This window comes from Lytechinus variegatus, chromosome 16 (genome assembly GCF_018143015.1).
Source record: "Lytechinus variegatus isolate NC3 chromosome 16, Lvar_3.0, whole genome shotgun sequence".
In the NCBI taxonomy this organism is placed as follows: domain Eukaryota; kingdom Metazoa; phylum Echinodermata; class Echinoidea; order Temnopleuroida; family Toxopneustidae; genus Lytechinus; species Lytechinus variegatus.
In genome coordinates, this window is record NC_054755.1 from 8,307,406 (window position 1) to 8,324,992 (window position 17,587).

Sequence of the window (17,587 nt, forward strand, 5' to 3'; positions counted from 1 at the left end):
TATTCAGTGATACTTGATTACTCTTAGGTCCAAGTTTCAAAAGTCAGATCAATAAACTTGCAAAGTTATGATAGTAATTCAACAGATACCCCCATTATGGCCAAAGTTCATTGACCTTTGACCCTGGTCATGTGACCTAAAATGCGCACAGGATGTTCAGTGATACTTGACTACTCTTATGTCCAAGTTTTATGAACTAGACTAACATACTTTCAAAGTTATGATGGTAATTCAACAAATACCCCCAATTCGGCCAAAGTTCATTGACCCTAAAATTTGACCATTGAACTTCATCATGTGACCTGAAACTTGCACAGGATATTTAGTGATACTTGATTACTATTATGTCCAACTTTCATGAATCAGATCCAAAAACTTTTAAAGTTTTTATTGTAATGCAACAGATAGCCCAAAATTAGCCAAAGTTCATTGACCCTAAATGACCTTTGATCTTGGTCATGTGACATGAAACTCTAAAAGGATGTTCAGTAATACTTGATTAACCTTATGGCCAAGTTTCATGAACTAGGTCCATATACTTTCTAAGTTATGATGTCATTTCAAAAACTTAACTTCAGGTTAAGATTTGATGTCGACGCCGCCGTCCGGAAAAAAAAAATCCAACCAGCAAAACACTGAGAACTTCATAAAATCGGGTGTAAAATAAGACAGTTATGACATTTTAAAGTTTTGCTTGATTTCACAAAACGGTAATATGCATATCCTGGTCGGTATGCAAATGAGACTGATGACATCATCCACTCACTATTTCTTTTACATGAAATATTCTAATTGTCTCCTCATTGTAAAGTGAAACAATGCCTGATTCCTCCATGAACATATGGAACTAGCATTGCTTCAAATGATACATGTATGATTCAGTCAAGTTGGTCCCTATTGTCAAATCTGTAGAAAATGAAATATTGCATAATTCAAACAATAAAAAACAAAAGAAATACATGTAGTGAGTGACGGACATCACTGACCGTCCCATTAATTTGCATGTCACTGAGTTGTGCACATCATCTACATAACATAAGAAAACGGAAAGTGGAGATGTGACATCATCAGCCCACCTAATGAATATTCATGATGACTGTTTTTACGAAATATTGCTAAACTTTAAACTTCAATAACTTTAATATTTGTTATCCGATTTCGATGAAATTTTCGGCATTTTGCTAAGTGAATTCTATTCTATCTATTAAGAAATAAATATTTTCAGCCCGGACCATCCCTTTAAATGCAAAACATTGGGTTACTGGGCCTCCCAAGGTTATGAGACATTTCAGGCACAATCGAACATGATAGCCAGTCTGTTTCCTTTCAGGAAAATGGAGGGATATGGCCTTATTCAATAATGTGCCATTGTTATCAACTTAATGTTTAAGGATATAAAAATCTCTTTCAGATCGAGTGTGTTCAACTTCAAGATTCCACCTCAATCAAACAATACACATCCAATTCATTAACCCATATGACACCCAAATTTTCTGTGAATGATAACTGAAGTATTTTGAAGTATTTTTCTTTTATTATGAAATCAAAAGGAAACAAAATAGTAAACATATTAAGAAATATACAATACAAACAGAATTTTTGAATTTTTGGCTCCCCATAATTTTAGCAGAGTTCGACCATGGGCTAAGTTAAACCTGACTTCAGAATACGGGCCAATAATTTTTTTTTTTTTACGATTTGGAAAATGAAATTTCTAATTCAATGGAATTGGTGTGAATGGTTTTTTAAATTAAATATTTAACACATGACAATTCAGATTGTATCAATGAATACAGACACGAGTATCAATTACCTTTCTAGTCTATCAGCAAGAAGATTGGAATCATCTTTGCTGCATATCCGGTAGAGGTCGGGCTGTTCTATGGTGTGGTTGTAGCCATATCTGAAGAATGGAAGTAGCCAACTACAATGAAAGGATAGATATCAAAGAAATCAAATTGTTTTTAACTATAATAATAATAAATGATAATAATTGGATTTATATAGCACTTTTTCCAGAGGATACAACTTGTCACTTATTCTATCAGAAGTCTCTAAGCAGGGGCAGATCCAGGATTTTCCAAAAGGAAGGGGGCACATTTTCCAAGGAAATTTTTATAGAAAAAAAAAGGTCTTTACCAAAAAATTAAAGGCTTTTGTCCAATAAAAAATTGAAAAGCACAAAAAAAAACAAAAAAAAATAAATAAAAGCTACGTCCTCACTTGTGTATGAACGAGACATATTCCCATTAAAATTATTTGTTGTAACTCTTATCCGGAATAGGCGCTCTAACCGACTGAACTACGCTGCCTCCCTACGCTGCAAAAGGGGGAGAATGGGCCGGATGTCCTCTCTGGATCTACCACTGTCTCTAAGCACTCTACGATAATTCAACTTTTAACCCTTGCCTCAAACAGAGTAGCTGATACCCGTATTGCATTTCAAGGAATAAAATCCTGCCCAAAAAAATAATGAGTGACTGAAAGATCCCATTAGAATTGCAAAATATTGGTACATGTACATGGGTCACAAACTGATACGCATGTAAAATTATGCGAAAGTCTATTATTATCATTACATGATGTACCCAGAGGTTGCTGAAATCAGCAAATAATTCATTTCATTTCAAGGTTCTAGAAATTTTTAAGTACAATTGCAATAGTCTTAAGTTTTATTTTTCCAATTTACATGTGTAACATGTACTTGGGAAGGTGTTAAATATTATTCATGAATACAACTTTTTAAATTATATTGAGGTTTTCAGAGAACCAGACAGAAGGGCCCGTATTCTAAACTCAGGTTTAAAGTTGTGGTTTAAGTATGGGAAGCCAAAAGTATCAATATTTTTATAATGTTGTATGTTTCTTATGTTTGCTGTGCTTTTTCCTGATTCATCGATGGTGAAGACAATCATCTATTAATACTTCCTAGCCAATTATGAATGATTTGAGAGCCAAATGAGCTGAAATATGATATCTCTACCGTCAGTGATTTATGTAACAATTGGCTATCCATACTTAAACCACAACTTTAAACCTGAGTTTAAGTTAAACCTGCTTTCAGAATAAGGGCCATTGGGTTTAGAAGTAATCATGTACCATAGTGTTCTCTAGAGTCTGTGTGCCATGTAGAAGTATCAAGGACATCATCCCAGATATTAGAGTTGATTAAAAATGCATGGAAATCTCCCACTCCGCAAAATAATCTGACCAAACGATCAACATAATTGCAAAGCCATGCACGCTCATTTGTTTTTTATTTCTATTCTCTCAAAAGTATATCATTGTACATGTAGTTTGCTGTGCAAACCCTTCACTCAGGGAAAGTGGTCTGAATATGAAGCCTAACATCCCTGTAAATGACTTGTGCACAAAAGGTCCCCCAAAATAGATACAAGTGTTATCTGTGCTAGTCTTGTTAGAAGACCCACTTAATGACTGAAGTTTCAATCAGGGTCTTTGCCTGCAGACTAGTTTGTAAATCCATGGAAATTGATATCCCTGACAAAAATATATAATAGCATTTTTCTTCATTATCAGATACATCTTCTGGTTTATTCATATTTACTTTATTTTGATTTGAACTTTGCTATTCCATAAATTTAGTGATCTTCCTTCTACATGTATACACACTATCAGTACTTTTTATTATGTTATTCATGCTTTTTTTTATTTATACAGAGTACATGTACATGTACTCTGTATAAATAAAAAGCAACAAAGGGGACTTTTGGACTGCATATATTTTGATATTGACACAGGTTTGAAAAGTTTTAAAAAATAATCCTTCAAGGTGCCAGAGAAAACAAACAAATGTATTTTGAACTTTATCAGGACTTTCTTATTAAAAAGTCATCAATACATGTATTGCCAAGTGCCAACAGTATAATAATTCTCACAGTTTGAATAAATTAAACTGCTCAGGTGGTAAAGAAAAATACACAATGGGGTTAATTTTTCACACATATTCTTGGGCTTCAGTCTCATGTATCAGATTGAAAGAGTGTGACACTTGAGTAAACACTTCCAATTTTTGTAAGGCTCACAGAAATCAGATTTCACAAAAAATCTGAGGTTGTGCAACTTTCCAAGGAAGGAAGCTGTCAAATTAAGTCACTATACCAGTACTGGATATTTCTTTTAATTTCTTTGCCTTTTGGGGTCCATCAATATAAAACTTCTGCATTGAAACTTTTTTTTTCACTTTGCTTCTAAAATAAACATAAAATTAACATTTAGGCCTACTTCTTTGTTTTAAGTGACAGCTGGATCTTAGGACACAACATTTTTTTTTTAAATACATGTAATAAAAGTTTCCATTCAGATATCTCCAGCAATATTATTATTGTCCCTAGACCAAAAGCTTCGGTCTCTGTTATGTTGGTTGTTCAGCTAAACTCCGTTGGCTTCACTCACCAAATACAGAGACCGAAGTTCTAGCGCGATCTGTACAGGGGACTCAATGGCCATATGTTTATGTACTTAAGATCGGATAAAACGGGGAAGTGAATTTGCACGACAGCTGAGGTAAGTCACTGTTTTTGTTTTTTCAACTTGATGTTTCTCCGGGTTTTGGCAATTAATGCCAAGAGGGAATAATAATTTGCTTTTTGGTCGCGTTAATTTTCAAAATTTTTATTAATTAAAGACAAAAATTGAAGAGCCCTGACGGGGGGATTTTGCATTGCAAGTCCCCTAATGGTGGCTGCACAATAGCGAGCCGTCTGTGTACGAGGAGAAATAAAAAAATAAAATGTTAAAAAACTCCTCGAAACAGACTGCTGCCAGCTTTCTAAATTGTCCCCTCATAAAGGTTTGCCTTTCATACCTCATTTTATACTAGATTCTACACATTAATTTCCAACAATAACATAAAGGAATAACAGAGAAAAAAATGAAGCCTTCCGGTATTTCATGCGGTTCACAATACACACAAAGCATATTACTATGTGTCCCAATGTTCTAAGTGTGGGGGCAGTAAAGTTTGAGAGAAAATGGGGGGATAAAAATAATCAATATATTTGAAGTGCATGGGTCTGTTCTGGAAAGCAAGTCTATCTCTTACAATAAATAGATCTGCATCATCTGCAAACTCCAAACTAAGCCCCACTCTTACCGATCCCATTTCAAAAAAGCAGAATTGCTAGACTTCTCATTAAATATTGGTAGAAAGGTCAAACAAAACATAATCTTTGTCACCACAATGCTTAATTTTCTTAAAAGCAAAACCACAGTAAATCTACAATGGTCCTACTCCTAGGACGTTCCTATGAAAATGTATCGCTAACCTCTTTATGCAACAGGCCCCAGTCTCTTTGTTTAGTTATTCTCTGTCTTCTGTTCCTGATATATTTTATGTTTTTCTTGTTGACCTGTTCCTAGCCAGGAGGCTTCTAGAGAGTAAAAATCATTTACTAACGTAACTTACTCTCATACGAAGCCAGGGCTTCTATTCTATACATGTGCATGTAGGCAGCCAAAACCTGAAACTTTCGCCCCGAGATTTCTACTCTCTCTCTCTAAAAGATCTAGCCCTAAATCATGTATATGGGATACAACTTCATTTCCGACATTTCTATGCTATGGATTTTATTTTTAGACAAGAATTCATTATAAAAAATGACAGAAATATCATGAAAAGAAGGAAGAGACTTGCCCGATGTTTACGCCGCCATCTTGTTTTCTATTGTTCTTCACCCACGTTACGCGAGGCGAGCATCTGTATCGTGGGTGAAAAACAATAGAAAACAAGATGGAGGTGTAAATATCGGGCAAGTCTCTTCCTTCTTTTCATGATATTTCTGTCATCTTTTTAATGAATTCTTGTCTAAAAATAAAATCCATAGCATAGAAATGTCGGAAATGAAGTTGTATCCCTTGTACATCTACATGATTAAGGGCTAGATCTTTTAGAGAGAAAGTCGAAATCTCGGGGGAGAAAGTTTCAGGTTTTGGCTGCCTAAACGCACATGAATAGAACAGAAGCCCTGGCTTCATATGAGAGTAAGTTACGTTAGTAAATGATTTTTACTCTCTAGAAGCCTCCTGGGGCCGATTGCACGAAAGGGTCTTTGCAAGGACCGTCTTTCGTGTCGCCCATATTTTATGATGCACCATGCGAAACGCATTTTAAATAAATCATCTGCAAACATATTTCATTCGTCCGTTAAAATAAACAAAATATTTGTTTATAAAATGTGATATATCATGAAATTGTATAAAATTTCATTAAAAAGCAAGCTAAGCTAACTAAAAAATCTTATTCTTTATCATAAATTTCAGGAACACCCCGCTTATAGCGTATCATAAAAGATGGGCGACACGAAAGAAGGTCCTTGGAAAGACCCTTTCGTGCAATCGGCCCCAATCAATTATTTGAGATCGGCGGAGGAGGCAGGTCATGGCTGCGGGCTTCCCTTGATTTTTCAATCTATATCTCGGATTTATTTAGGATTTTCTGGATTTATTAACTGGACATACGTGCCTGTCTGATAGATACATACATTGGAATACTATTTGGATTTGTCAAAGGTCTCGGTAAGCAAACTTTCTGGGTCTTGCAACTTTCATGCACAACTAACACAAATTTGATTTTCCCGCCAAATTTCGGCGCGTGGTCATTATGACCGACACGTCGTCATTGATGATGGATTCCGATCACATTGGTCAAAATAGTGGGGGAGATAATTGGTCTGTCGTTAATAACAAAACAGTAAGAAGAAAAAAGAGAAAAGTGAGAGAAGGCAGTAGCCAGAACATAGAGAATTTATCACCATGTCGAGGGGACTCGTCCTCGGATGGAAATGACCAATCAGTTTTTCAAACTCCAACTGCCTCCTCCAACCATAATAATATGACGGTATTAATTATGCCCATTGCCAAAGAAAGGTCACTGAGAAATGTTAATATGCGGACAGTTGCGAATGCAATCCATAATTGTTCTGGATCAGCACCTGCTAACATGAACTTCTTTAGGTCAGGCATTCTTATCAAGTGTGTAAATACTAGACAGTATAAGTTACTACATGACATTGAGGATATTGGTAACATACCGGTTAAAGCCATTGATAGAACAATCACGCTAAAAGGTGTTATCTCTGACATCCCCACGGAAATGTCAGAGGAAGAATTACTCGCTGAGTTGAAATCACAACATGTAGTAAATGTAAAGAGAATTATGAGAAAGGGAAATAATAGGCCTAATGGTGCAAACAACAAAGAAACAAATTACCCTACTCGCAGCTTAATCATTTCCTTCGAAAAGGTGAAAACTCTACCAAAAGAGATTGCCTTGTGCTACCAGAAAAAAGAAGTAAAACAATACATCCCCCGACTAATCCGTTGCTTCCAATGTCAACGATTTGGACATACAATAGCTAATTGTCGCCAAAAACTTAGATGCGTTCGGTGTGGAGGTGAACATCCATTTGAGGAATGCAATCGCAAGGAAGAGCGAAACTGCGTTAATTGTGGAGGTAACCACTCAGCCGCCTTTAGAGGATGTGAAGAAGCAATTAAGGCAAAAGAAATCTTAAAGATTAAGGTTGTCAATAAAATGAACTATGCACAGGCGCTCAAAAAATACAATGGGATGCAAAATGACAAAAATCTTGCTAATAATGATAGCGCGCCCTCCTATGCACAGGCTGTCAAGCCTAACTCCAAAAATGCTCAAAAAGACATTGGAAGCAAGGAAAGTCGACCGAATGAGATAACAATCGAGGCTGAAATTCATGATTCAACTTCAATTCATGAATCCGCACAAGTGGATCTCCCTGGCCCAACCCTAGTAGAAAATAAAGTGAAACAGGTTGAAACTAATAGATATATGCCAACCGCCCTTGCAAAAGAGAATTTCTTGATGTCAGCATCCAATGAAGATCTAATTACTTTCTTTGTAAAATTGTTTATGATTTTCTTCAAAGAACATTCAGAAGCCGAAGTTGTAACTCTCATTGAGTCTTCTGTTGAAAAACTTATGGCTACCAATTCATCAAGAGCGAGCTAATTAATTCATTCATGACTGCACTTTTAGTCCTACAATGGAATGCACAAAGTATGATTGGACACGGTGATGAGTTAATAAAGTATTTAGAATGTAATAAGAATACACCTTTCCACCTCATCTGCATTCAAGAAACGTGGTTTTCAGAGGAACATATACTCCACATCCCGAATTATAGCTGCTTCACTAGAAATAGAGATAAGCAGCGAGGTGGTGGATGTGCATTATATGTTCACGACTCTGTTCACTACGATTATCCTACAATACATGCAGATATAGAAATGCAATTGATAAATTTATATATGCATAATTTTACTTTATCCGTTGTCAATTATTATAATCCTTGTAACAGAATAGACGAAAACATTCTAAATACTTTATTGCGCCATGTTAAGGACACTACGAAATTGTTATTATTAGGGGACTTTAACTCCCACAATACACTTTGGGGAAGCGATACAACAGATAATAATGGGCTCTTGATAGAAGACTTCCTTATGCATCATGATTTGATGGTTCTTAATGATGGTTCAGGTACAAGATTGAATCCTGTAACAGGAAAAACCTCATGTTTAGATCTATCTATCATCTCCACTTCCTTAGCTATGAACTGTCATTGGTACACCCTTCCTAATAAATTTGGAAGTGATCACTTTCCAGTTATAACAGAAATATATACCGGTAAACAGATCTCGAAACAAGACGAAGACAGAGAGACTAAATACAAATGGTCCCTGAAAGGCATGAACTGGAATAATTTTAGTAATATATGTGAGAAAAACTATAAACAATATTATATGAATAATACTATTGATGTTAATATTCTTTATGAAAGATTTATGGACATTTTAGCAATGTCTCTAAATGAATCGGCACCCATTAAGAAAAGGGCGCATCGCAATCCAGTCCCATGGTGGACAAAGAAATGTTCCTTAAAAATCAAAGAAAGGAACAAAGCGAAAAATAAATTAAGAAAATGTCTATCAACTGAGAACCTGATTAGTTATAAGCAAAAGAAAGCTGAAGCTCAAAAAGAAATTCGACTTGCCAAACGTCAGTATTGGCAGTTATACTGCTCTAAATTGAGTCGCTTCACTCCACTTGGTCAAATTTGGCGTTTTGTTAAAAGATTGAAAGGTGTGCCTAATCCAACAAGGCGTAACATGCCTGTATTGTTCTTAGAGAATGGAGAAACGCTTCTCAGTGATACAGACAAAGCCAACGCTTTTGCTCGATCTTTTGTACAAGTTGGAGAAACTACCAATGCTGACAGTTCGGATAAAGAGATCAATAGGCAGTTTGAAAATCTTCCTTTCGAGAACACAGGTAACATGCCTCTAGCAATCAACGAACAATTTCAGATGATAGAGTTAGAAAGTATCCTACAAAGTAAGAAACCCTCAACTCCAGGAGAAGATGGAATAGGTTATCAAGTGTACGAGCACCTGCCGGAGTCCCTTAAACATATGATGTTATATGTTATAAATAGGATCTGGGAAACCGGTACAATACCAGTGCCATGCAAGCACTCCATACTTATTCCCATGTTAAAGCATGACAAAAACCCATCCAAAACAGATTCTTATCGACCCATTGCACTCACGTCTTGTTTCATCAAAATTATGGAAAGTATGGTAAAAAAACGACTTCAAATGTACCTTGAAAAACACGTTTTACTATCTCCTATACAGAATGGATTCCGCAAAGGTCGAGGAACAATTGATAACATTGTTCATCTTGAGAATGAAATTCAAAAGAATTTGAAAACTGGTGTTAAAACATTAGCAATCTTTATAGACATAAAGAAAGCATTTGACTCCCTATGGACAAAGGGACTCCTAGTCAAATTAAGTAAATTAGGTCTTACAGGAAACATTCTACTTTTCTTAAAAAATCTATTGACACATCGCACTATTCAAGTTCGAGTAGGGGATCATCTTTCTAACATTATGGAAACCAATAATGGAATTCCTCAAGGCAGTAGCCTAAGTCCTGAATTATTTAATATTTTTGTGCACGATATTCCAATTTCACCAACCATCCACAATCTCCTTTATGCCGATGATTGTGTAATATGGAAATCTGCCAATGATATAAGAGAGGGTACCAAAGAAATCCAGGAATATCTAAATATACTTTATGATTGGTTTCTCTCTTGGGGAATGATAATTTCTTGTGAAAAGACGGTTCCCGTACTTTTTTCTCATTCCCCTCGATATGATCCATGTCTCGAGATATATTTGGGGGACAACCTCCTAACGCCAAGAAAGGAGTACAAATATCTTGGTACTATTTTCGACTCTAGGCTAACATGGAGACCCCACATACATGAAGTAGTTCAAAGATGTAAAAAGAGAATTAACATTTTGAAATGCTTATCTTATGCCAATTTCTGTGGTAATGTTGGAGAACTACTCCACGTATACCGGGCAATTATTCGGTCACTCATGGATTATTCATGTGAGGCTTATGACTCTGCAACCACAAATGTTAAAAATATTCTTAACTCCTGCCAATATCAGGCACTCGCCATATGCGCGGGAGCAAAAAGGGGCACTTCCCTTCGAACTCTTCAAGTAGAACTTGGAGAAATGCCCCTAGATATACGACGTGAAATGCTGAGCGTAAGACTCAAGAAACGCATAGATAGTATACTAAATCATCCATTGAAACAAGATCTTCAAGACTGTTGGCAGTTTCAGTTTTACTCTGACAAGAACACGAGGAAGCCGTTCGGGGAAAGAATATCGAAATTACCCCAACCTCTCCAATATGAAATTGAATATATGTACTCATATACTTTTATACCTTATTGGCATTACCGGTCACCAATAATATCCACGGAGATATCCGATTATATATCGAAAAGTGACAATTTAACATTCCAGAAACAAACAAGTCTTGAATTAATACACAAGAAGTGGTATAACTTCTTACAAATCTTCACTGATGGTTCGAAGTCTCCTGAAACAGGAAAAGCAGCAGCAGCATTTCACGTACCCTATTACAAATATATACATTCAATGAGACTCCAAGATAATACATCGTCTTATAGATCAGAGCTTGCAGCGATTATACTAGCATTAAATTGGTTGAACCAATTACCTGGCCTTTATACAGGAGCGGTCGTATTTTGTGATTCACTCAGCGCACTAGAGGCAATCAAAACTAAAAAAGAAACTAACTTTGTGAATGAAATTTTGTTAATGTATACACAATTGTATAATAAAGGAATAACAGTGTATTTTGAATGGATCCCAGGTCATTGTGATATCAGGAACAATGAGGTGGTGGATATCGCAGCCAAACAAGGTTTACGGCACAGCCAAATTGATGTAAATAACAAAATTAGTAAGCATGAATCAAACTGCATTCTTAAAACGTACTTCACACAAATATGGCAAAAAAAATGGGATGAAACACTATCACCTTTGAAGGACATTCAAAAATCAGTTTCGAAAACTTTCAAATGTGTTCTAAACCAGAGATATAGCACATCTATTTTACATTGTCTCCGAATGAACAATATTGATCTTAACGAGAATAGACGGCTTGTCAACAATCATGAAACAGGTCTATGCTCATTCTGTGCTGTGCCGGAAACAACTCTCCACTATCTCACAAAATGTCCAGAATACTCACAAGAAAGGGAAAGGCTCTTACTTGAAATAAATGAAAGCGAATTGGATATAAAGAGACTTCTCAATTCAGCAGAGTACTCGCATCAAAAAGCTTTGGTATCCTTCGTAAGAAGGACCCAAAGATTCACATAGTATATTCGAGTCATTATTGTTAATTGAAATAATTGAACGTTGTATTAGTTCCATTCATATATGAATATTGATGTGTTTGTTGAGTCTTATAAACCCATGTTGGAAAAAAAATATATATATAATTATATACGTGTTAGATATGAATGCATTACATATATGTCTTCCGTATGATCTTATTAATTTGTAAATATTTGATATATTGAACAAACTATGAGATGTGAAAATTAACCCAATGCACGATAACTGCACAAGACTCAGAACGTTTGTTTTGTCTCGAACCTAACCATTTGTATTAACATAGAGCTATTTTGAAACTCGGTTGAAGGAGATCATTTCGTCAACAGACATCACACAGCCTTGACTGGTATTGGGGGGCCTAAGGCTACGCATGCGCATCATGCAGTAGCTGAGAAACCTGATCAATGTACCGATCCGGGCTTGGCCAGAAAATACATCTGAAGTGGTTAAGTGATTTGTGATGACAGTCTGTTGTGAATCTCCAAAATTGCGCGAATAATGCAGCGCCGTACCTGACTTTTACTGAATTGATTTAAGTACAGAAAAATTTATAAATAAAATTACCGCAAATTATGCTGGCGCAAATATTCACTACTGAATGACACGCGCCGTATAAGCTAAAACAACAACAACAACAACAACCCAATGCTACCTGTTCCCGAGTTTGCTGTTTATTTTAAAACTGATTATTTTATTCTCATCAAGAACTTGTAGACATATACAATACCTTAAGATTTACAAATAATTAAATAAACGTTATGTCTTCAAACATCAAGTTCATTAGGCCAGTTGCACAATTAACGTCGCTGGGCCTTAAAAAACATGTATTATATAGGCCTATTAAGATTGCATCGGCCGTGGCAATAATACTAGTATGAGCTCCACCGCGCGCCGCGGCATTGTACGGCTGGCTACGGGCACTCCATAACGAGTTACGGGTGCCCTCCCGGTGCACTACCACAGCCACCCGTCGTACCGGTACCGTACCACATTAACTTACCAGAAAAAGGTTTGAGATAAAATCCCACTATTTTCTGATGGATTCGGAGGGCCGTCTGCCATCTTGAATGTATTACCATATGTCAGCTACTCCAGCTAGCATGGAATTTGATTCTTACAGCTTAAAGTTTGACAATACTTAATGCCATTCCAGAGCGACTTCCTAATCAAAAAGGTGAAAATGTAACAGTAATGTGCTCAAAAAATTGCGTAAGAATATTAGTCTTGTTTCGAATCTTAAATTGTTATTTTTATATTCTATATTCCCTGAGGGCGGGGTGCATGGGGGTGGAGGGGGCGGCAGACAAAAGTATTCCAGGCACGTACGCTAGCCGACCCTCCAGTCAGAGAAATTATTATGACATTGGAAGAGACGAATACCAGAATATTTCAAAGCCCCCCAAAAAATATAATAAGGCCCCCACAATTTTCATAGGACCACTTTTCAATTTACAAAACACAAAACGTTGACTAGGAAAGAATTTTTAGCGACAAAGAGCGAGAATGGTAGTTTTAAATCTTAGTTGTCCTAAAAATCATATATTCTCAGTTAGAGAGTGACAGTTGAGCCCGGCAGTTGAGGGTATATAGAGGAGAGGGTAACTTAATTGTTCTTTGTTCAATTTTGATGATTTTCAGGCCTTTTTGCGTGTGCTGGTGATTTAGTGACTATCTTGAAAATTACATCCGAAAACAGTTTTTATGTATTCATACATACTACATTTGAAATACTTTCTGTATTCGTGAAGAGGATGCATGCATATAGGCATAGAATATACAATGTATATGTAATTAAAAAAACTCAGCTAATCAAATCATATTTACACGATCGACACGCTGTATGATGATGATAGATATGGTTATCAAGATCGACACGCTATGATTATCAATATCGACACGCTATGATTATTATGATCTAGTTAAACGGGCAATGAGAGCAGAATTTTATTTTGATATAGTGACCTGAAAGATTTGCTATTTGGCGATTATCGCCTGATCCCCTTTCTCAACTTGGTTCGCATTTCTTCCTCCTTTCATTTTCTTCTATTGTTTGTTTGGGGGAGATGAGAGAAATCTCGGGGGGCCGGGGGTTAGATTTGGTTTGGACGGGGGTGTGCGGCTGAAGATTCAAAACCCATACCCATTTACCGGTCATTTTGGCTAAAAAGATACCCACTATTAAGGATATCAAAATTTGACAAGCAAGCAAAAAAAAAGAAAAGAGAAAAAAAAGGTTATCACCCAAAATTGGAGGAGAATATACGGACCCATATTTAAGGCCAATATCTAAAAATTGGGGCCATGTCAAGTTAGGGATTTTCCAGCATATACCCATATATGTTTAGGGATTTCTTTACAAAAAAAGCGACACATTCCAGCGGCACACCCCGTATGGTTATTTTGTGAGTACTCCGCCCCCCCCCCCCCCTCGGAGAGAAAGTCGGAAAGAGATTCAAGAAACAAATATTTTCACTGACGTGAAAATGTAATGTTTAAAGCACTGCATGTCCTGGATGGGCACCTATCCTTTTTCATCATTATTATTTTATTTATAATTCGCACATTCATTAAGTGCTATTATAATAGGGTTAAATCGAGCGCTCTTATGACTTGATAAGAGAAACACGCATTAACGATTACACCCTCCGAAAAAATATATTACCCCTAAATACAACTCAAATCCAGGGGAATCCAGGGGGTGCCGAAGCGGTATATAGCCCCTTATTAGCTGCGAAAAAAGGGAAAGAGAAAGGGTAAATGTAGACAAAACTAAAAAGAGATGAGAAAAAATAAAAGAAAGATAACAGGAGATGGAATAAGGTATAAGGCCTAAATGAAGAAAATAAGGGACGGGGAATAATTTGACATTAGAAGAAAAATTAACGTTTTAAGTCTATAAAATAAAAAAAATCGCTCCCCACTGGAATTGCGAGTTAATTATTTTCAAGAGAATTTACATATGTTTCTTAAAATTTCCTGTTTAATAGTCACTAATACAACAAATATTCTACCCATCATATTGCTTAGCGAGGTATACGCATTGGTGTGATTATCAAAACATGCTAAATAATTTTTATCGCGCTAGGCGCTCGCTCATAATTATTATTTACGGTAGTTCAATTCAATCCCCCAAAAGAATATTGTTCGGCAGCTAAAGACTAAATAAAACATGAATGCAATCCAAATTAATATAAAGAGTCAACGCAATGATAGTGTATGACATACATGCAGTTGGTTGGTTGATTGATTGGTTGATTGATTGAATGATTAATTGATTGATGAAGAATCTATATTAAATTTAAATTCAACAATAAAATGCAAAGTAACCTGAAGCGTTGTACACATATTAAAATGATATGGAACGGAAACCTCATGGAAAGTGTATCTTGTAAGGTAAGGTTTCCTTATAAATGTAGGCCTGTAAGTGAAATATGAATACAAAATTAAAAATATCTCAAGTAGGTTAGTCACATAGGCCTATAGGCCTACGATATCCTCTCACGAAAATAGTCTTTGAAATTTTCCTGTTTTTAGGTCAGTATACTCGCACTTTGCATTCGCATTAATTTTTTGGCTACAGCATCCTGTTTATCAGATAATGGTGGAAAAAGTGGTCAAAATTTATTTCCTGTTTTTATGATTATATTTCCAAAAAGATCAACTCGCGATTCGCGCTCTCAGTTATTGTTGAGATATAGATTCCAGGTCCACATACCTAAAAATTTTAAAAGTAAATCGACTCCCACTATTCATAACTTGTTCTGTTTGTAAGAATAAATCTAATACATAAACTTCAGTCCATTAAAAAAAAATCTTTATTCCGCTTATTTTCCTGGGAAAAGGGGGTTCGGGCCGATTTAATATTATCCCAGCCACCCCCCACTTTCTTACCTTAAGTTCCATATTATATCCTCCTCACCGTACCTCCCCCTCTCTTGTTGAATTGGTAACCATACAAAATTTAACAAAAATGAAAGGCCACCGTGAATACGCAAATATCTTGTATTCAATATGGCCAATCTTCCAAACTATGATGGTTAATGGCCAATGATCGAACTTTTTAAAATATTTTATTGTCGATTCTTATAGTGAATAGGAAAATTCGAGTATTGATTGCATACATATATCCAGCACAATTTTCTGATATTTTTTCAATTTTCTGTAAACAGCAGGAAAATCAGAGCACTAATTTATTCCGAAGTTTAGTCATTTGATATTTTATAGGCATATCATGACACCCTAAATTATCTGCCCATTCCACGGTAGGGAAGAGATTTTATATTAAAAAAAATCCGCAGATACTCTTTTTTGATCAAGGCACCAGATCAAAATAAATGTTCCCGTGAAACTGTATTTGAAAAATACATTATTTTATGCCCTCCACTCAAGAAATGTTCTAGGGCAAACAATTATAATTGTAATAATAAATTCTTCTAAATCGGAATAGTGACATGCCCTTTGCGGTATTGAACAAAACTTGAAACTAGGCTTTAATTCACATGTGGGAAATATGACCAAATATTATAAGATTCAGTATGATTCCCGTTGTTTTGCATAATTGCATGTGTGAAGCTAGAACTTTTTGTAGTTCTGCAAAGAACTTTTAACATGAAAATGCACTACGAATGATTTTTTCATGGCCCCGGTTTCATGGCTTGATTCCATTACCATCATCACGAGGGGAGATTGGATAAAGATTTCACATTTACAAAAAGTGTATGCATCAAATACATGTAAAATAATTCACTTATGCATATTGTGTTTATTAATTTGTGCATCTCACTTTGAAAAGAGCCAAACTTTCGAAAATACTAGGAATTGGTTATTTTCAAGAGATATTGATGGTGAAGATACTAATTGTGCTTTTATCATTGTATCTATTACATTTGTTATCCTCATTATTGTGATTGTTATTATTATGATTAATATCACTATTTATTGTTTTTATTATCATCATCATTATCACGCATTACCATTATCAGCTTCTTGAAGGTATCCTTTTCTTAAAATGACAGAGTACATGGATATATTTTGAATATGATTTCATCTTTCTTTATAAATTTTAAGTGCGTGTGATAATCGATGTAAACAAAGCATTTTAATATGTTGTTAACTAATGTTATGTAAAAATGTTGTGAAAGAAGAAATAAATGAACCAATCATCATCCTCATCCTCATCATCCTCCTCATCATCATCATCACCACCACCACCACCACCATCATCATCATCATCATCCTCCTCATCCTCCTCATCTTCATCATCATCATTACCTTCACCATCATCATGATCATCATGATCATCACCATCACCATCATCATCATCATCATGATCATTGCCATCAACATGACAATGATCATGATCGAGACCATGATGATCATCATCCCTCGTGTATTATTTTGCTTGTTCAACACTCTCTTCTAATGATTCAAGCCAAGTATTTGATATTCACCCCAATAAGTTGGAAATAATAAAAAAAGATGAATAATAAAAATAATATTGGAGAGGGTTCAGAGAGGGTTTGACAAAAATTCATCTAAGAATAAGAGTTATGAATTGATTTTGATTTATTGATGTTATAATGAAAGCAGTTGGCCTCCATGTCAGGTAAAGTGAATTCAACAAATTCCTGTTTTGTTGATGGTTTTGTGATGACTGTCAAAGACATTTTTCTCATACAAGTGTGCATGAAACAAAGTATTTGATGTTTAGAGTGCAGAGATCAAACCTTTTTTGAGAATGTGGTATTTTATGAAATTTATATCAAATCACATATTGAGGACCTACTCATGT

General features: G+C 35.6%; 1 protein-coding gene across 1 annotated transcript in view; it reads right to left on the bottom strand.

The window, feature by feature from the left end:
- LOC121429462 (ATP-binding cassette sub-family C member 4-like) overlaps nucleotides 1-12,976 on the bottom strand; it is a 44,643-nt gene extending 31,667 nt beyond the window's left edge. Inside the window, exons 1-2 of the mRNA XM_041626479.1 lie at nucleotides 12,797-12,976; nucleotides 1,814-1,924 (exon numbers count right to left, since the gene is read on the bottom strand). Coding sequence (XP_041482413.1) covers nucleotides 1,814-1,924; nucleotides 12,797-12,858 — 173 coding nt within the window. The 5' untranslated portion in view covers nucleotides 12,859-12,976. The remainder of the gene's footprint in view (nucleotides 1-1,813; nucleotides 1,925-12,796) is intronic.
- Between the last annotated feature and the right edge of the window lie 4,611 nt (nucleotides 12,977-17,587).